At 38.3% G+C, this 21,270-nt stretch overlaps 1 protein-coding gene across 1 annotated transcript in view; it reads right to left on the minus strand.

The window, feature by feature from the left end:
* LOC126252624 (folylpolyglutamate synthase, mitochondrial-like) overlaps positions 1-21,270 on the minus strand; it is a 133,688-nt gene that overhangs the window by 46,662 nt on the left and 65,756 nt on the right. Inside the window, exons 5-6 of the mRNA XM_049953525.1 lie at positions 8,973-9,109; positions 1,399-1,582 (exon numbers count right to left, since the gene is read on the minus strand). Coding sequence (XP_049809482.1) covers positions 1,399-1,582; positions 8,973-9,109 — 321 coding nt within the window. The remainder of the gene's footprint in view (positions 1-1,398; positions 1,583-8,972; positions 9,110-21,270) is intronic.

Below are 21,270 nucleotides of genomic sequence, written 5' to 3' on the forward strand. Positions count from 1 at the left end.
TAGTCAGAGTGATGATAATGAACATCACTATCCCATACACTGCTGCATATGATTGTGTTGCCATCATAGATGAAGACATACATATCCCGGTACTGCTGATGGTTTTAGCCCTATTTCCAAAAGAGTGGGAAGGATGTCCAATTTGACTCCCAGCATTCTGTACTTGTTCGGATATTCTTTCCCCTCACATATCAATCTAGTGTGACACTAGTAGAATTCCCTTTGGACAAGAGAATACAAAAGTTGGCACCATTTATGACAAAAACCCTACCATGCCTGTCTTTGTACTTTTGAATAGTCATTTCTGAAGCATGAGAAAGGCTTCTTGTGACATTGTAGGGTGGAGATATGAACAGAGATACACTGGACAGTTTTCTAAATCTGGAGCAAAATTAAGAATTCCATCAGTTCGTGACTGGACACTAACAAGAGAAGGGGTGATCACCATAACAAAATGCAACTTCAGATTCCTTACTGAAAATCACTTCCTGCGAAAGGATGAAAGGGTGTAGAACAAGGAACTGCAACTGCAAAAAAGCAGAACTCCGGTACTCAGCAATTGGCAAACATTGTTGTGGCCATGCATTCGAGAATTCTCCCATGCCGGACATTTATGAGGAGGATACAGAGAGGGATTATAATGAAGGGGAAACCCTAGTTGACAGCATCATCACTGAGAAAGAAACGGATGGCTAATTTGACTTTGCATGTGGGCCAATGAGGTCAAAGCATAAATTTTGAGAGCTTCTGTACGCTTTCACATATTCTTTTCATTTGTAATACTTCTCACTTTTAAAATATACTATCAGCTGGTATTAGAAATGGATGGTGTTCTGGGGGTTGTTAAACTTTGACCATTAGAAGTGTCTACCGCAAAAAAAAACTGTGTTTTGTGACTTTTTGGACAGCTTTACAGAAATGAGTATCCAACTAGGATTAGGTCTTCATGTTACACACTGACCATTACAGAGACCTACCATGACCCTTTTTTAAAAAAAGTTCTAATATTAAAATTATAAATCTAAAACCTGTCCTTTTTGCTTAAGTTTATGTTAACCTGAGCATTCTGCCATTCCTTTGAAGCACGGTATTATTGGTAGCATAGTGTAAACATACGTTTGACTGGTGCAAATTGCAGAAAATTTTGCACTCTACAAGAAATGTCTGAATGCTTGTTGTTGTAAGATGTAGGGCAAAAAATTTATAGAGAAAAACTGGAAAAATTCCCAAATTCCCACCTGATAAGGTGGCTTGGTCATTTGTCAAACTATAGCACACTTGAAGGGAACTGTCCAACTGGTTGGTGACCCTAAAGCAATTCTTCATATAGGTCTGCCAGTAAAAAGAATGGAGATTCCAAGACAAAAGAATACGGAAACTACAAGTGTGCTAACTCACCTGCTTCTCCTCTGCCCGCGCCTGCAACACCCTTATGGTTTCCTGTGGTTGCCCAGGCACCGTCACAGCAACCACACCTTCTTTCATAATTCCTGCCTTTTGCCAAGCAATCTTCTCCAGAGTATCTCCCAACAGGCTTGTATGATCAAGACCAAGAGAAGTAATACCAACTGCTTGGACCTTCCTGAAAATAATGAATTGTGATTGGTTGATTATAATCGTGATGCAAAACAGATATTGTACGAAAACACCGTTTCAATGTTATACACAAGTTAGCTCTCATATTTCAAATTCAGATTTACCAGACAACAGAACAATTTTTCCTTTTTTGAGTTTAAAATGGATATGGCCATTAGGCGATCTATTATACGGGTGATGATTAAACTTGTAAATACATAAGCAAGTAGCAAATTTTAAAACGGTTATGTCGTCAAGGAAAAACAAGACACTAAGTAAGAAATGAATTTAATTTCATTGGGTCCACTGTGAGTGAGACACCCGTATGGGAATTTTCCAGCTACTGTTTAATTTATTCCAGTAAAAATGTCAATTTTTTCAGTCACCTGTATCACATAAGACAACAAATTGAACAACAAATAAACTGTGGGTTATAGCAGTATGGAGGATCTGAAATTGTTGCTGAAATAAAAGAAATAAATGGTACATAATAACAAGTAACTGAATAGTGCAGCAGTATTTCATTAGATAATCGCCCACAGGGAATTTCTGACAATGTCCACTGAAAAACAGCAATTCAATAATGAAACTGATACTACAACAGTAAAAATTGTAATTTTCGAGGACAAGTCAGTAAGTAAAGCCATTTTTTCTGCTCCACAGAGTGACTCAACAGTGGCATGCATTATTAAGCTCACTTTTGTATTTGCATGTTAGGTGTCTTGGTACAGTGACTAGTTCTACCCGTAATGATTTCAGAACATGTTATTGTAAGTGCCCCTTTGCCTGTAAATACCAAGGAAGAAATCTACATCTACATACATACTCCGCAAGCCACATTACAATGCGCAGTGGAGGGTACCTTGTCCAACTACTAGTGGTTTCCTTTCGTGTTCCACTTGCAGATACAGAGAAGGAAAAATGACACCCTATATGTCTCTATGCAAGCCCTAATTTCTCTTATCTTGTTTTTGTGGTCTGTACGCGAAATGGACCATGGCAGCAGTAGAATCATTCTGTGTCAGAATGCCGGTTCTCTAAATTTCTCAATAGTGTTTTGCAAAATGGATGTCATTTTCATACCTGGGACTCTCATTTGGGATCACAAAGCATCTCTAATACTCATATGTTGATCAAACCTGCCAATAACAGTTCAAGCAGTACGCCTCTGAATTGCTTCAGTGTGTTTCTTTAATCAAACCTGGAAAGGATCCCAAGCACTCTAGCAGAATTCAAGAATGGGTCACACTAGTTTTCTATATGCGGTCTGTTACGAATGTGCTACATTGTCCTAAAATTTTCCGAATAAACTGAAGTCGATCATTCATCCTCCAACAGCCAACCCCAACTACTTGCCCCGCTCCACGTCACTTTGCAACGTTACACCAAATAAAACATTTATCCATTATGCATGTGGAACACTGCAACTTTGATGAATAAAAATTTCCAAAAATTTCTACCACCAATTGCATTTTTTAATTCTTAAACTTTTCAATATTTTTTCTTCCAATTTTTATTTACTATTCTCATACTATTTGTCATCTCATTTACGTATATAGAAAACAAAAGTGGTCCTATCACACTTCCCCGGTGCACTCCTGATGATACCCTTGTCCCTGATGAACACTTGTTGTGAAGTGCAATGTACTGGGTTCCGATACTTACAAAGTCTCCGAGCCATTCAAATATGTGGGAACTCTGTATGCTCAAACCTTTGTCAACAGTCTGCAATTGGGCACTGTGTCAGACACTTTCTTCGAATCTAGAAATACTGACTCTGCCTGTTACCTTCATCCATGATTTGCAGGACAATGTGTAAGAAAAGGTAAAGCTAAGTCTTGCACGAACAATGCTTTCTAAATCTGAGCTGATTTGCACACTGAAGCTTTTCCGCTTTAAGGATATTTATTATATTCAGACTTCGAATATGCTCAAGAACTCTGCAGCAAATCAATGGTAAGTATATTCCGTAATTTTACAGGTCCTTTCTTGTACCCTTCTTGTGTGCAGGAGTCACCTGTGATTTTTTCCAGGTACTTGAAACTCTGCACTGGTAGGGAGATTTGTGATGAAAGAAAGTCAATTAAGGGGCCAATGTCGAAGAGTGACCTCCATAAGAGCAAATTAGGATTCCATCCAGACCTAGTGACTTATTTCTTTCCAACTCTTTCAACTGATTCTTAACACCAGGGATTCCTATGTCCTCCATATGGGATTCTGTATGACAGTCCAACAACGGTATGTCCATATGATACCCCTGTATGTATTATTTTTTTAAATGTAAATTTTGAAACTTTGTCTTTGCTTTGGCAGCCTTCTATTGCCACACCACACTGGTCAACAAATGAGTGAGTAGAAGCCTTTGACCCATTTACTATGTAGGACTAGAATTTTCTCAGGTTCTCACCAGGATCTATCGCTTAAGTATGGAGGTGCATCAATATTTTTATAGAGACACAAGTTGCTACTAACTTTTTCCTGTAGACATTTCAGCACCCTTTTTGAACCAGGAATGCAACAATCTCAGATTCCTCAGAATTTTCCAAATTTTGTTATTACCCATTGTGGCCCTTTTCCATCCTTAATATACTTACTTGGAACGTACTTCTCAAGAGCTTGATTTACAATCACTTTAAACTTTGCCCGTAAGTCCTCTGCATCCAGCATATTTGAATTAAATGATGTTCTTCCACAATCTAAGTAGGGAACTAACAACTACTTCTTGACTTTTTCAAGCATAAAAACTCTTCTAGCCCTCCCAATAGATTTATAAACTTCAGCAATCATTGTCTATTGGATTTGGCATGATTAATTTAAGGGGTTGCCAGATGCCATTCCTGTCACCACCCCATTAACCACCACCCGCGGCCCCCACTTCACCCCACCTCCATTCGCAGGATCAAATATCTATACCCCAATTGTTTGGATATAGTGTTATTCAAGAGTAAGAGAGAGAATGTTTTCTAAATGTTACTGAATTGTGTAGGTGAGGGGGGCCTCGAGTGCCAGCTCAGTATTCATGTAGTCAGATGTGGGAAACTGCTTCAAAGCCATATACAGGCTGACCAGCACATCAGCCCTCGTTGTTAGTCGAATGTGGTGATTTGATGCAGTGCCGGTGCACCTGCCTATTATGCTAACATATATAGCTATCCTGGTGGGTTACATCATTATCACCAATCTCTCTCTTTATACCGACAGTGTCAATATGACTGGACTGATTCATTTTCTGTACTCTGAAAGGACTAAAGAAGCTGATTGTTTGTAGAATGGGAATGTAGATTGGTGATAGCTGTCAGTGGTCAAAACATTTACTAGTGACTACACCGCTTTAACAATTAAAGTATCTTTTTGGAATGAAAAGCCTTCAGATGGCTCATCCATTTCGAAAATGGTCAGGAACATTGAACTGACATACCTAAGCAAATGATTAGTGATGTCCATTGTGCCAGAACTGATGATACTGCACATTAACTGAACATTACCCACAGTACAGTATTTTCACTCACCCAACAATCTCTGAAGTATTGAAAAATTTGTGTGCATTTGCTACCACTTTGACAGACAAGCACAAACAAACAGGAATGTAATTTCGCCACTTTCAACGTGCTCTGAAGAGAAATAAGTCTTTCTCATTCACATGGTCACCACTGATGAGACGTCGGTCTATCACTATGAACTACAGAGTAACTGGCAGAGCATGGTATGAAAACATCCATTTTCAACTAATGCCATCTGATCATTTCATCAATCTTCACCTAAAGAAAAAAGTTCTAAGGCCAAACTTCTGCAGGAAAGTTAATCACAGTGTTTCAGGTTATGAAAGGTTCAGTTATGATACATTACACTCTCAAAGGTCAGTCAGTGATTGGTAACTGCTGCTGTAAACTACTGTGAGATCTGAGAAGCAAAATCAAAATGAAGAGGGGAAACTTTCAGATGGTGTGACTTTGCCTCAGGATGATTCCCATCCTCATACAGGTGGAAAAACGACCCAGGGCATTTAAAATCTTAGTTGTGAGGTGCTGTATCACCAACAGTACAGCCCTGACCTCACTCCAAGTGATATGCACCTTTCTGGTATTGTGGAGGATTACTTGTATGAACCTTTGTGTGAATCCAAGTTGCTGAGGTTGTGGAGGTGGTACATGAGTGGATACACACAATGGCACAGAACTTCTGCCAGTACAGAATTAGGAAGCTTGTCAAAAGATGGACCATTGCAATGTAGTTTTTAAAAAATCCAAATACCTTGCCTTCACTTTTTGACTTGTCACATATTTGTTTTTTAAAGTAGTTTCAGTTACACAATGTTTCAGTCAACCATTGTCCAATGTTCCCTTTGAAACACTCCAAGTGGTCCTTTCAAATCAAGGTCTCATAACCTCAGCAATTTCTTCAGTTTTAACCTCAGTTCATGAGCAATAAATTATAGTCAGTGTCCACATCTGCTCCTGTAAGTGTTTAGCAGTTTAAAATCAGTTTTAGAAATCTCTATCTCAGCATTACATAATATGTCTGATATCTCCTGGTGCACCTAAGTCTTTTCTAGATATACAACCTTCTTTTATAATTCTTGACCCAAGTGCTAGCTACGCCCTGTGCACAATTCTGTCGTGTGGCTGCCCCTTTCATACCTCCTTCCACACACAGCCTTGTTGTTCTACCACTTCTCCTCCTCCTGCTATCAAAATGCAGTCCCTCACCTCAATTATATGGTTCTCTCCCTTATTTTACTGAATAATTTCTTTCATTTCACAACATATTTGTTCAATATCTCTACTCGCAGAACTAGAACCCATATATACTTTTACTACATGGTGGAGTTGGCTCCATGTCTACCTTTGCTATGATAATTCAGTTATTATGCTATTCAATATAGTCCATCCATATACCGATTTTCTTATTCATTATTAGACCGGCTTCTGCATTACCCCTGTATGACTTGATGCTGATAACCCAGTACTCAGCAGCCTTAATGAATTTTATTCCTGCCACCACACTTCACTAACTTCCACTATATTCAACTTCAACTGATCCATTTCTCTTTTTCAAATTCTCAACTTACCTAACTCATTGGGGGATCTAACATACCCCACTTTCACCAGCAGATCATCAGATTTGTCTTAAGCCAAGTAAAAAGACGACCTGAGAAGGAGGAGGAATGGCAAAAAGAAAAAAAGAAAGTAAGAAGAAACTGTAGGGGCTGCGATGGAGGTGACTAATGCAAGTTGAATACAGAAGGTGGGCACAGAGAGATTTGAATGTCTCCTATATCACATCAGGTTTCTTTTCCTTTATGTGAACATTTTCGGTTAGGCTTTACTGTGACTGTTATTGACATTAAATGAAACAACAAGTACACTGTTACCAGTCACTGTTTATTTATCTCCACGATGTGTTTCAAAGGTTTAAACCTCCATCAGGTGGATTTACATTTGTTAGTATGACATTTGTGTATGTGTTGTGTTACGATTTTTTGGAGAAACTTATGGCACTGTCTAGTGGAGAAACAAAACACTATTTCAGAACATGGTTTTGGGTTTCTTTTGTCAAAAAATTAAACGTACATATAACGGTAAACAGTGGTCACAGGTACCTTTCACTGTCTTAAAACATCACATGTATACTGTCATATTTTGTAAGCAAATGTAGCGTATGGAAACTATTGGGAGCAAGGATTGTATAGCAGAAGAGAAAACATTATAACAAAGAGCAAAGAATATACATAATAACAACATTATTACAGGATAAATTTTAAAGGATTTGGAGGTGTTTGTTTTGAGGTGTCGAATACATGGGTTGTAATAAATACTTCACGTGGTATATAAATCCGATTTTGACAACTCAGAATAGTTTAAACTTCATACTCGTTTATACAATCAGGTGAAATGTTACAAACTTTAAGTACAAAAAGCATATCGGCTAAAGTGGTAAAATTATACACAAATAACAATTTTGGTTGGGATTCATAGATAGATATGAAAGGCTAGAGACAATAACAGAGAAGGAAAGTTGCTACTCACCATATAGCAGAGATGCTGAGTCGCGATAGGCACAATAAAAAGATTCACACAATTAAAGCTTTTGGCCTTTAAGGCCTTTGTCGGCAGTAGACACACATACACATACACACACACGTGCACGCACACACACAAACGCAACTTGCACACACATAAATGCAACTTGCACACACATCTGCAGTCTCAGAGAGCTGAGACCACATCGCGAACAGCAGCACCAGTGCATGATGGGAGTGGCGACTGGGTGGGGGTAAGGAGGAGGCTGGGGCAGGGAGGGATAGTATGGTGGGAGTGGCAGACAGTCAAGTGTTGCAGTTTAGACGGAGGGCAGGAGAGAAGGTGCGGAGGGGGAGACGGTAAGTAGCGGAAAGAAGAGAAATAAAAGAAATTAAAAGACTAGGTGTAGTGGTGAAATGATGGCTGTGTAGTGCTGGAATGGGAACAGGGAGGGGGCTGGATGGGCGAGGACAGTGACTAACGAAGGTTGGGGCCAGGAGGGTTATAGGAACGTAGGGTGTCTTGCAGGGAAAGTTTCCACCTGCACAATTCAGAAAAGCTGGTGTTGGTGGGAAGGATCCATATGGCACAGGCTGTGAAGCAGTCTTTCATGGGATTGGTAATGTCAGTGACCGGACTGGAGTAGGTGGTGGTAGGAGGATGTATGGGACAGGTCTTGCATCTAGGTCTATTACAGGGGTATGAGCCATGAAGTAAGGGATTGGGGGAGAGACAGAGGGAGAAAAAGAGAAACAGAAAGAGAGAGGGAGATAGGGTGGAAAGAGTGATTGTGTGAGAGCAAACTTTACAAAGCAAGGGGTCTTAAGATTACATCTGTAACATGTAATAACTGCCTAAAGATTGGGCTTATACATTGGTTAATGCTTTAAAATATGCAGATGGTGTACAATTTGTGCCAGTAGTTGATGTAAATATAGTTTCAAGCTGACAAGGGGTACAAGCTGTTGGTGTGATGATATAACGTAACTAAATATTTATAGAAAATATTAACATAGTGTGAGTGTGTGTGTGTGTGTGTGTGTGTGTGTGTGTGTGTGTGTGTGTGTGCATTGCAATTTTAATGACATAGGCAGTTGCTAAAAACAGAGATGATAGTATAGTAAATATTGTAATTGTTCGCATTTAAGGTTAATCTGCCCAGTCAGGCAATCAAGGCTATTTTTGAGTACCAAAACCCATGTGTGTGGGGGGAGGGGGGTCTATTTTTGACAAAGGCTTTGTTGGCCGGAAGCTTATTCTGTGACAGGCTTTTTGTTGTGCCTATCTGTGACTCAGCATCTCCGCTATATAGTGAGTAGCAACTATCCTCTTCATAATACTACTAGAGAAAAGAAATTTACAACTGGTAGGACTTACCTTAAAACATTAGTACAATCATATTCACCACCTATACCGACTTCAACAATTGCTACATCCACCTTTTCATGTAGGAACACATTAAATGCCATTATTGTCAGGAATTTGAAGTAGGGTGGCATATCAGTATCACTTTCCTGAAAACATTCATACATTTAGTTCAAAATGTGCAGTCATAGTGTTATATATGTTTATTACTTAGTGACACATTTGCATTAGACAAACACGGCTCTTCAAACATTCACTTACAGGAGACCTGATATTTTGTTTCCAGTGTAACCTCATGTATATGCATTTCTGAGAGTTGCTGAATACACAAAGTAACGAAAAGGAATACAAAAATTTTATATAATAAAACAGTCCCAACCACATAAAGATGTTTATGAATTTTCTAGTGACTGAATTCGATCACTGTTCTAGTTATCATCCGACTGCTTATTCTGTGATGAGATTAACATGAATGTACTTAGAGGAATGTAAACTACAAGCACAAAAATAAAAAATAGCAGACAGACAGCTGTACCCATGGGAGTCTGCTAGGTGGCATATAACCACTGTTGCATGACAAGCAATTTACATCGCTTAAATAGTGGAAGCTCTGCCCAGCGTCTCCAGCCTACATCACTGTCAGTCAATGGCCATAAAACACATTAAATAAAGTCTAAATACAATTATTTGTGTACAATATTTACTTCCAGACCATACGTATATCAAAAATACAAATATGTCTTATCAAACCATAACATAAAACTTAAAACTGAGAAAAAAGAAAAGAAAAGAAAATAAGCTATTAATGTATAAGAATATGTGCGAGGCCTTCTATGGGCCCTGTGTGTAACAACCATTAGGCAAAAATGTTTAGCAGGAATCCCACAAAGTAACCATGGTAACATTCTGAAGAGTGATGTATTACAACTAAACATCAAAGATACAATCTTTGGCCTACAATCTTTGTATCACCAGTAATCGAGGTACCATCATCAACATCAATATGTTATTGCTACCGATCAGAAAACAAAACAGTTATTATATTTTGAAAATTATTTCTGTCACAATTATACTCAAAAATTAATGTGGCCTTTAAATACTAATAGGAGTTACAAGCAAACAATAGCAAGATATAAAACATTAGTGCCCTTCTATAGGGACAATTACACAGCGTATTTCAGGTACAGATGTGAGAAAATATTACTTATACTCATGGTAATCATATGAAGATTCATATGCTCCTATTCTTAGTATTATGTACAACATTAGATGTGAGGTATTAACCCCAGAATTTACAATTATGTTTAAGACATTAAAAACATTCAAGAACATTAGTCGAATAATACAAAAATAAATTGAAATAAACCTTTGACATTCACATCAAATGTCCACAATGGTAACTTAACCATACATTTGGTAATGATGATTAGGAAAATGCACCACCAGTACTCCAGCAACATCATTATACCCTCATTATACACTAAACGCTCACCTGCTATTCCATCTTGGTTTACGCAAATGTTACACCATGATTTGTAAAACGAAAATAAATAGTGTTACATCAAATGTAATAGGAGTGAACTAGTCCTTTTGTCAAAACCAATATTCCTGAATATACAGTGCCTTCAGCATGAAACATGTGCTAACATTGGCATGCAACGGTATTTCAACATTCCAATCAGTATTTAGACATTAGTCATTAAAACTTTGATTTAAATTGTAATTAGCTATAGCACAAAAATGCGAATATAGAGTAATCAAGTCAACTATTACTGAAACTATACCTCAACTTAACACAGTTGTTTATTAAACTTAGGTCAGTCCCATGATATTAAAAAAAAAGTCAGTAAATAAAGTGCCCAGGACATTGGCTATTAAAAGCATCACCAAATACAACAAGGATATATTCACACGATACTTTTGCCACAACAAAATATCAAACCCATATTAAAACAGACAAGCAACGAAACCTAGAGTAAATCCTCAAAGAGATTGAAAAACAATTTTTCTCTGAAATCTAACTGTTTTATTAAGTAATGATAGTCTTTTTCTTTTATGATGAACACAAATTTTTAATTTTTCTTTGACACTATAGTAGACAGTCAAAGTGAAAAAGTTTATAAATAAGTGCAAAGTTCATATAGTGTAGGCTTACTTCTTTGTTTACTTTTGTTTCATCACAGACAATACAGACTTAATTGTTTCTATTTCTATTGAAGTTTTGAATTAGTATCCAAACTTTAGGCCTGAACTTTCTAAGAAATTTAAGATATTAATTGAGTAGACCAGGAAGTTAGTCTTGTTTACTTTAGACTAAAACTGAAATTTGTTTGGCATGAGTGAGAAGTGTATGATTTGCATAGAACTGTTAGTTCTGGGGTGTGGTGTGAGGGTTGTTGCAGTTTCTTTCATGTGGGTGACTGTAGTGGTGTGGGAATTAGAGAGATAAACAAGGCTTATAGGTTTTGTAGGATTTGCTATAGAGATAGGCAGATAGTGGAACAGGAGGAGGAGACTGCTGACCTTCAGGTGGAACTAGATAAGGCAAAATAAGATCTGGAAAGATTAATGGGAGAGAAGAGAAAAGAGGTGGGAAGTGGCAACAGGTTATAGAGGAAATAGGAATAGGACATTCTCAGACAGTTTTGTTGTTAATGTGAAAAACATGTTTGATCTGTTGCCACAGTTGGAAACTGATGAGCCCCGAGTAGATGTAGGAGTAGACAAGACACAACAAACTTTTGAAAAGTGAGAAATGAAAAGTCAGAAAAAGATATGAAAAAAAGAAAGTTTTGTTGTTAGGTAATTTGGATGGTAGAGATGTTGGCCAACTGTTGCAGGATGACGTAGGGTCAGCTTACCAGGTCATAAGTTCTTTTAATCCCAGAGCAAGTCTGGGTCAGGTGATAGAGGATGCAGGTTCACTTTGCAAAGACTTCACAAAGGAAGATGCCATGGTAATAGCGGATGGGGCAGACAACAGCTCAGACAGGAACACTAAGTATTAGACTGAAAGTGACCTAGTAAAGATACCTTCAGCAACAAGACATACTGGTGTTGGCCTAGTATCTGTTCAGAGGCACATGACCAGCCTCATTTAAACTCTTCTGTTAGGAGAATTAATTTAGAGGTGGAATGGCTGCTTGGATCAGGTATGGTGTTTCATATCGGTGTGGTTCCTGTTGACTGACTATCAGTAGTTCGATGATATTAGGCATGGCCTTCACCTCAACAGGAAAGAGACGGGAAAACTGTCTTGGCTAATAGCAAATAACTTAAGGTGGGGAGGGTGGGGGGGGGGGGGGGCACTAGCATATGTGGTAAAGAAACAGTGGTTACAAGTGACAGAACAGCATATTTTTTAGGGTATGAAGGGCAGGACCAAAAGATGTTCAGATGTTAAAACAGGCAGCCAGAAAGCAAATTTTAATGTACACAATTCATGAAAGCAGCTCCTAACCAAAACTGGAAATGTTCAGAAATTGACAGAAAAATTAGGTTCATCCAGTTGTAATTCAGCCAGTGCACAAAATTAGTTACCCTTATTGCATCAGAATATCTGAGGACTGAGGGGGTAAGCTTAATGAGTTGCTTACCATGATTTGTATTGAAGAATTAAGAGTTGGGCAAACCAGTTTAATATGCTCTGCCTCTCTGAACATTATGTGACCACTGGTGTAGATACGTTAAATGTTACAAGATTTAAGTTATCCTCTTACTTCTGTAGAGAAAACATGGAGAAAAGAGGAGCTGCCACATCTGTCAGAAACCGTTTTACTTTCAAGAATATTGATATTATTAAATTTTGCTAAGAGCAGCACTTAAAAGCTTGTGCAACAGAAGCAGCATTTCACAATAAGTCCTGCATAATAGTAAGTATATACAGAGCACCTTCAGGAAACTTTAACCTCTTCATAAAAAATCTGGAAGCTCTGTCATCACACCTTACAGTAAAAAACAAGGAAATAGTGGTCGCTAGTGATTTTAATGTGGATTTGTTGAAATTTCTGTCAATGAACATTCATTGCAACCAATAACGCTATCATTTGATTTAATTCCTGCTGTTAACTTTGCAGTAAATGCTCAAAGACTGCTACTAATAATATCTTTGTAGACAAATTTAGGGAAAAAGTAGTCATATTACAAAACAACTATGAAAGTTACTTCCTCATTTGAAAATTGTTTTCTCTCACAGGTAACTCAAATCAAACAGATGCAAACAAATAAACCATGGATTACACAAAGAACAGAGATATCATGTGAGACAAAATGGAGACTGTATCTACTGTCTACAAACAGCTCTGATGTCAGCATTGTAACACATTACAAAGAATATTGCAAAATATTGAAGCAAGTAATCAAGAAATCTAAGCAGCTTCATTATGAGAAAAAACTAATTACATCAGACAACATAATAAAAACTACATGGGATCTAGTGAAGACAGAGACAGGTGGGGCCAGAAAGAAAGAGGAACAGATACCTCTAAAAATAAATGAGACATTGGTAACAAATGCATATAGTGCTGTAAACCTCTTAAACAAATACTTTGACTCCATAACTAACAGTTTGGGCTTATCAGGTTCAGTGCACAGTGCAGTGGAATATCAGAGACCAGTCCCTACAAATAACTTCTGTGAAATGGAAATGACACTAACTACTCCCAAAGAAATAGCATCCACCATAAAATCCTTACAATCAAAGTTATGATAACGTGTCAATGAAGTTAATCAAAAACTGTTCATGTCGGTTGAGTTCTATTTTAAGTTATTTGTGTAAACAATCTCTTATCAGCAGAACCTTTCCAGACTGACTAAAATATGCTGAAGCTAAGCCTCGTTACAAGAAGGAGGATAGCAAAATACCTTTGAACTACTGACCAATTTCACTTTTGCTGGCTTTTTGAAAAATATTTGAAAAGGTTGTGTTCAAGCCCATCTGACTGCAAATAATATACTGTCAAAGTCATAGTTTGGGTTCCTTAAGGGCTCTGATATAGAAAAAGCTATATACACATACAATGAGAATGTACTTAACTCGTTAGAGGCTACTGGCATTTTCTGCATAGGCCGTTGACTGTGTCAATCACAGCATTCTCTTCAGTAAATTATAATATTACGGTGTCACCGGCAGTGTTGCAAAATGGTTCGAGTCCTACCTAACAATAGGAAACAAAGGGTGTCATCGTGAAATGCCTGTGGAGTAAGCACTTAGTCTTCATCTCTCTGGGAATCAATTACATGTGGTATTCCTCAAGGTTCCATCTTGGGTCTGTTGCTTTTTCTTGTGTACAATAATGATCTCTTGTCAGTTATAGAGCCAGATGCTAAGTTTGTTTTGTTTGCAGATGATACAAACATTGCAATTCTTAGCAAGTCAAGTACAGATTTAGAAATGGCTACTGATCAAATTTTTAATAACATTAATAAATGGTTTAAAGCTAATTCACTTTAATTAAACTTTGAAAAGACCGGCTAAATGCAGTTCACAACGTGTAAGAGATTTCCTTTTAGCATGTATGTAGCATATCAAGAGATGCAGATACAAGAGGCTGACTGTGTAAAATTTCCGGGATTATATCTCCGTAATAAATTCATTTGGGAAGGGCATACCACAGAATTGCTGAAGCACCTAAACAAGTCTGCAACTTGCAGTGAGAATGGTGTCAGATGTAGGAAACAGAAAAAAATTGCATACTTTGCTTACTTTCATTCTATTATTTCATGTTGGATCATATTGCGGAGTAACATGTCAAAGTGAAAAAAGTTTTTAGAGTGCAAAAACATATATAATGATACCCATGTGTAGTGTAAATTCAAGAACATCATGTAGAAACCTGTTCAAGAAACAGGGTATTCTAACCACTGCTTCTCAGCATACTCCTCAATGAAATTTGTTGCAAATAATATGTCCCGAAGACCTAAAATCACTTACCTTGGACCAAAATGGGGTCCAATATCCAGGAACACATGTTTTCAATAAATTGCCAGCAACCATTAAAAACTTGGTTTCGGGTAAAACAGAGTTTGAAAGACTTTTTGGCATGCAACTCCTTCCACTATATAGATGAATGTCTTAACAGGGTCTGTAAGACCAATTTACGTAAAAATGTCTGCTAGATTTCAGTTTTGTCAGCATTTGACCACAACAGTCAAAATTAGGTATTTTGTGTATGATGAATTTATTAAAAGTGCATAATTATGTTTCATTCTGACAGTGTATTAATTCTGCAAATACTAGCAGTTCCCATTTTCTGTAATAAATCTACATATTTTGACAATCTCCTGACAAATGATCACGGAAGTGAGTATTATACTCGAATAATCTATGTCTTTTATGTCATACTTTCTGACATGTTCCACACTTGTGGGAAACATCTCATTTTTGGGTCTACGGAACAAAAACTGAATGTAATCTAATTCCAAATGTTTCTATTTTCTTCTTGTCTGTTCAACACCATGCTCTGTTAACTGCTCATCACTATTCACAACACCCCTATTCCATCACTGTTAGTTTTCTAACACTCAAAGTGAATGCCTTGGAGTGTTGTCAACCTCTGATAACCCTCCAACATCCAACTGTTGGCATTGTTGGGGCTGAGAGGGTTGGCTCTCCTCACAAATGTGGCCCAAAGAGATGGTCTTCTTTGTTCTCTAAAGTGTTGGTGGTACTAGAGGGTCTCTGAAAATGAGCTAGTGTGCCTCAATGGAACTCTGTGACAGTAAGTCTGCTTGTGGAGAATGACTTTGTTCGTTTCCTGAATTAATATAGTCAAGAATGGTGCTGATAATCATGCCCTCGAATGCCCTAAAATCAACATAGCCATTGGCATATATGAGTTTCAAGTAAAAAAAGAAATAATTGAGGGAAACATAAACTGGTTGATATGAGTTGCTCAAGTAAATTCCACAGTAGTATTGAGCAAAACTATAATACCAAAACCAGCTAGGCATGCTAGTTATAACTCTAGCACTTAATAAACTTGCTCTCTCATAAAGGTATGCCATGAACAGAACAGGGTACTGCCAACTGCAAGTGGTGGCTGGTGTTGGTACTAACGATGTCGGTCGCTTTGTATTGGAAGAGATTCTCTCTGGTTTCAGGGGGATAGCTAAAGTGGTAAAGACTTGCTTGCAAGATGAAGGTGGAGCTAACCATCTGCAGCATCGTCAGCAGAACCGACAGTGGCCCTTTGGTAAAGAGGTAGAGGGTTTCAGGAAATCACAGAAAGGGTGTCAGTCTAAAAGGGCGCCCAGCAAACAAAGTACAAAGAAGATCTAGCAGCAATTTGCATCTACATCGATACTCCGCAAGCCAATGTACAGTGCGTTGCAGAGGGTACCCTATACCATTACTACTCATTTCCTTCCCAGTTCCACTTGAAAATAGAGAGAGGGAAAAACAACTGTCTTTATGCCTCTATAAGGGCTCTAATTTCTCATATCTTATCTTTGTGGTCCTTACACGGAATGTATATTGGCGGTAGTAAAATCATTCAGCAGTCACCTTCAAATGTCGATTCTCTAAATTTATCAATAGTGTTCCTCGAAAAGAATGTCATTGGTACTACAGTTGTAAATTGTCATAGCTATGTTGGGAAAGAACCAGAGCTTCAAGCACTGACAGAAAGCACTAAAGCTCAAATCATTATAGGTACGGAAATAAGTTCAGCGGAAATTTTTACAAAAGGCCTAACCGTGTTCAGAAAGGATAGATTAAATTCAGTTGGTCGTGGAGTGTTTATTGCTGTCAGAAGCAATGAAATTGAGATAGATAGTTACCGTAAGTTAGTATAGGTAAAGGTTATGCTTGACAACAAGAATAAATTAATAATTTGTTCCTTTTACGAACCTCCAGGCTCATATGATACAGCTGCTGAAGATTTAAGAGGAAACTCGAGTGTCATTTCAAATAGGCACCCCACTCAAACAATTACAGTTAGTGCTGACTTTAATTCACCTTTGATATGTTGGCAAAAATACATGTTTAAAGTGTGTGATAGGTATAAAACATAATCCGTAGTACTGACTGCTTTCTCAGAAATTATTTTGATGAACTAGTTCAGGAGCCCACTTGGATTGCGAAAACGTAGTTGACTTCTTAGCAACAAATATGTTGTTGTTGTTGTGGTCTTCAGTCCTGAGACTGGTTTGATGCAGCTCTCCATGCTACTCTATCCTGTGCAAGCTTCTTCATCTCCCAGTACCTACTGCAACCTACATCCTTCTGAATCTGCTTAGTGTATTCATCTCTTGGTCTCCCTCTACAATTTTTACCCTCCACGCTGCCCTCCAATACTAAATTGGTGATCCCTTGATGCCTCAGAACATGTCCTACCAACCGATCCCTTCTTCTAGTCAAGTTGTGCCACAAACTCCTCTTCTCCCCAATTCTATTCAATACCTCCTCCTTAGTTATGTGATCTACCCATCTAATCTCCAGCATTCTTTTGTAGCACCACATTTCGAAAGCTTCTATTCTCTTCTTGTCTAAACTATTTATCGTACATGTTTCACTTCCATACATGGCCACACTCCATACAAATACTTTCAGAAACGACTTTCTGACACTTAAGTCAATACTCGATGTTAACAAATTTCTCTCCTTCAGAAACGCTTTCCTTGCCATTGCCAGTCTACGTTTTATATCCTCTCTACTTCGACCATCATCAGTTATTTTGCTCCCCAAATAGCAAAACTCCTTTACTACTTTAAGTGTCTCACTTCCTAATCTAATTCCCTCAGCATTAACCAACTTAATTCGACTACATTCCATTATCCTCATTTTGCTTTTGTTGATGTTCATCTTATACCCTCCTTTCAAGACACTGTCCATTCTGGTCAACAGCTCTTCCAAGTCCTTTGCTATCTCTGACAGAATTACAGTGTCTACGGCGAACCTCATAGTTTTTATTTCTTCTCCATGGATTTTAATTTCTACTCTGAATTTTTCTTTTGTTTCCTTTACTGCTTGCTCAATATACAGATTGAATAGCATCGGGGAGAGGCTACAACCCTGTCTCACTCCCTTCCCAACCACTGCTTCCCTTTCATGCCCCTCGACTCTTATAACTGCCATCTGGTTTCTGTACAAATTGTAAATAGCCTTTCGCTCCCTGTATTTTACCCCTGCCACCTTTAGAATTTGAAAGAGAGTATTCCAGTCAACATTCTCAAAAGCCTTCTCTAAGTCTACAAATGCTAGAAACGTAGGTTTGCCTTTCCTTAATCTTTCTTCTAAGATAAGTCGTAGGGTCAGTATTGCCTCACGTGTTCCAACATTTCTACGGAATCCAAACTGATCTTCCCCGAGGTCGGCTTCTACCAGTTTTTCCATTCGTCTGTAAAGAATTCGCGTTAGTATTTTGCAGCTGTGACTTATTAAACTGATAATTCGGTAATTTTCACATCTGTCAACACTTGCTTTCTTTGGGATTGGAATTATTATATTCTTCTTGAAGTCTGAGGGAATTTCGCCTGTCTCGTACATCTTGCTCACCAGATGGTAGAGTTTTGTCAGGACTGGCTCTCCCAAGGCTGTCAGTAGTTCTAATGGAATGTTGTCTACTCCCGGGGCCTTGTTTCGACTTAGGTCTTTCAGTGCACTGTCAAACTCTTCACGCAGTATCATATCTCCCATTTCATCTTCATCTACATCCTCTTCCATTTCCATAATATTGTCCTCAAGTACATCGCCCCTGTATAGACCCTCTATATACTCCTTCCACCTTTCTGCTTTCCCTTCTTTGCTTAGAACTGGGTTTCCATCTGAGCTCTTGATATTCATGCAAGTGGTTCTCTTTTCTCCAAAGGTCTCTTTAATTTTCCTGTAGGCAGTATCTATCTTACCCCTCATGAGATAAGCCTCTACATCCTTATTCCTTTTTGCCTGCTTCATTTACTGCATTTTTGTATTTTCTCCTTTCATCAATTAAATGCAGTATCTCTTCTGTTACCCAAGGATTTCTACTAGTTCTCGTCTTTTTACCTACTTGATCCTCTGCTACCTTCCCTATTTCATCCCTCAAAGCTACCCATTCTTTTTCTACTGTATTTCTTTCCCCCATTCCTGTCAATTGTTCCCTTATGCTCTCCCTGGGTTGCAAAATTCTACCAGACGGCTTCCTCTTTAATTTCTTAGCCCCAATCCATATTCACCTACAATGTTTCCTTCTCTTCCTTTTCCTACACTCGAATTCCAGTCACCCATGACTATAAAATTTTCGTCTTCCTTCACTACCTGAATAATTTCTTTTATCTCATCATACATTTCATCAATTTCTTCATCATCTGCAGAGCTAGTTGGCATATAAACTTGTACTGCTGTAGTAGGCGTGGGCTTCTCATCTATCTTGGCCACAATAATGCGTTCGCTATGCTGTTTGTAGTAGCTTACCCGCACTCCTTTCATTATTAAACCTACTCCTGCATTACCCCTATTTGATTTTTTTATTTATAACCCTGTATTCACCTGACCAAAAGTCTTGTTCCTCCTGCCACCGAACTTCACAAATTCCCACTATATCTAACTTTAACCTATCCATTTCCCTTTTTAAATTTTCTAACCTACCTGCCTGATTAAGGGATCTGACATTCCATGCTCCGATCTGTAGAACGCCAGTTTTCTTTCTCCTGATAACGACGTCCTCCTGAGTAGTCCCTGCCCGGAGATCCGAATGGGGGACTACTTTACCTCCGGAATATTTTACCCAAGAGGATGCCATCATCATTTAATCATACAGTAAAGCTGCATGCCCTCGGGAAAAATTACGGCTGTAGTTTCCCCTTGCTTTCAGCCATTCGCAGTACCACAACAGCAAGGCCGTTTTGGTTAGCGTTACAAGGCCAGATCAGTCATTCATCCAGACTGTTGCCCCTGCAACTACTGAAAAGGCTGCTACTCCTCTTCAGGAACCACACGTTTGCCTGGCCTCTCAACAGATACCCCTCCGTTGTGGTTGCACCTATGGTACGGCTATCTGTATCGTTGAGGCACGCAAGCCTCCCCACCAACGGCAAGGTCCATGGTTCATGGGGGGGAGCAACAAATAACCATGAGCAAATAGGGATCACCACCACAGATATAGGGATTAGTGACCATGAGGTTGTTGCAGCAAGACTGAATATTGTAACATCCAAACCTCAAAAATTCACACAAAATACATCTAATTAAAAAAAGCAGATAAAAATTCTCTTGATACCTTCCTAAGAGACAGTCTCCAATCCTTCCAATCTGACTAAGTAAGCATAGTCCAGATGTGGTTTGAATTTAAAAAAAAAATGTTTTGACTGCAATTAGAGATGTACACAAAATAAATTAATAAGAGATGCCACTGATTCCCCATGGTACACTGAACAGGTCAGAACAGAACACTGGAAAAAAGCATCCCAAATTTAAAATAACACACAATACCAAGATTGACAAAGTTTTACAGAAATTTGAAATTTAGAATGAACTTCAATGTGAGATGCTTTCAATAGCTTCCTCAATGAAACTGTCTTGAAATCTGACAGAACAATCAAAGAGATTCTGGTCATACCTAAAAAACACCAGCAGCAAGAGGCAATCAGTATCTTCCCTGCACGATAACAATGATGATGTTACTGATGGCAGTGTCACTAAAGCAGACTCATTCCATACTGTTTTCCAAAATTCCTTCATTAAAGATAACGAAGTAAGTACTCCAATTCGAATAAAGAACAACTGCCAACATGAGTAACTTTGAAGCAGTAATCTTTGGTGTAGTTAAGCAGCTAAAATCACTTGGCAAGGCCTCTGGTCCAGATTGTATACCAGTCAGCCTCCTTTCAGAGTAAGCTGGTACAATTGCCCCATACTTAATGATCATATACAGCTGCTTGCTCATGAAAAGTTCCGTACCTAATGACTGATAAGTTTCACCAGTCATAACAACAGCAAAGAAAGGAAATACCAGTAATCCACTGAATTACACATCTATATCACTAATATCGATATGCAGTGGGATTTTGAAACACATTCTGTGTTTGAATATTATGGAGTACCTTGAAGAAAGTGATTTACTAACAAGTAGCCAACACGGTTTCAGAAAATATCGATCATGTGAAACAGAATTCTCTCTTTATTAAGTAATGAGGGCTATCAACGGGGGAAGTCAAATTGATTCCATATTCTTAGATTTCCATAAGGCTTTGGACATCATTCTTCACAAGCAACTTCTAATCAAATTGTGTATCTAAGACGTATCATCTCAGTTGTGCGACTGAATTAGTAATTTCCTGTCAGACAGAACATAGTAATCAATGAAAAGTCATCGAGCAGAACAGAAGTGAT

The sequence above is a fragment of the Schistocerca nitens genome, chromosome 4 (genome assembly GCF_023898315.1).
Source record: "Schistocerca nitens isolate TAMUIC-IGC-003100 chromosome 4, iqSchNite1.1, whole genome shotgun sequence".
In the NCBI taxonomy this organism is placed as follows: Eukaryota; Metazoa; Arthropoda; class Insecta; order Orthoptera; family Acrididae; genus Schistocerca; species Schistocerca nitens.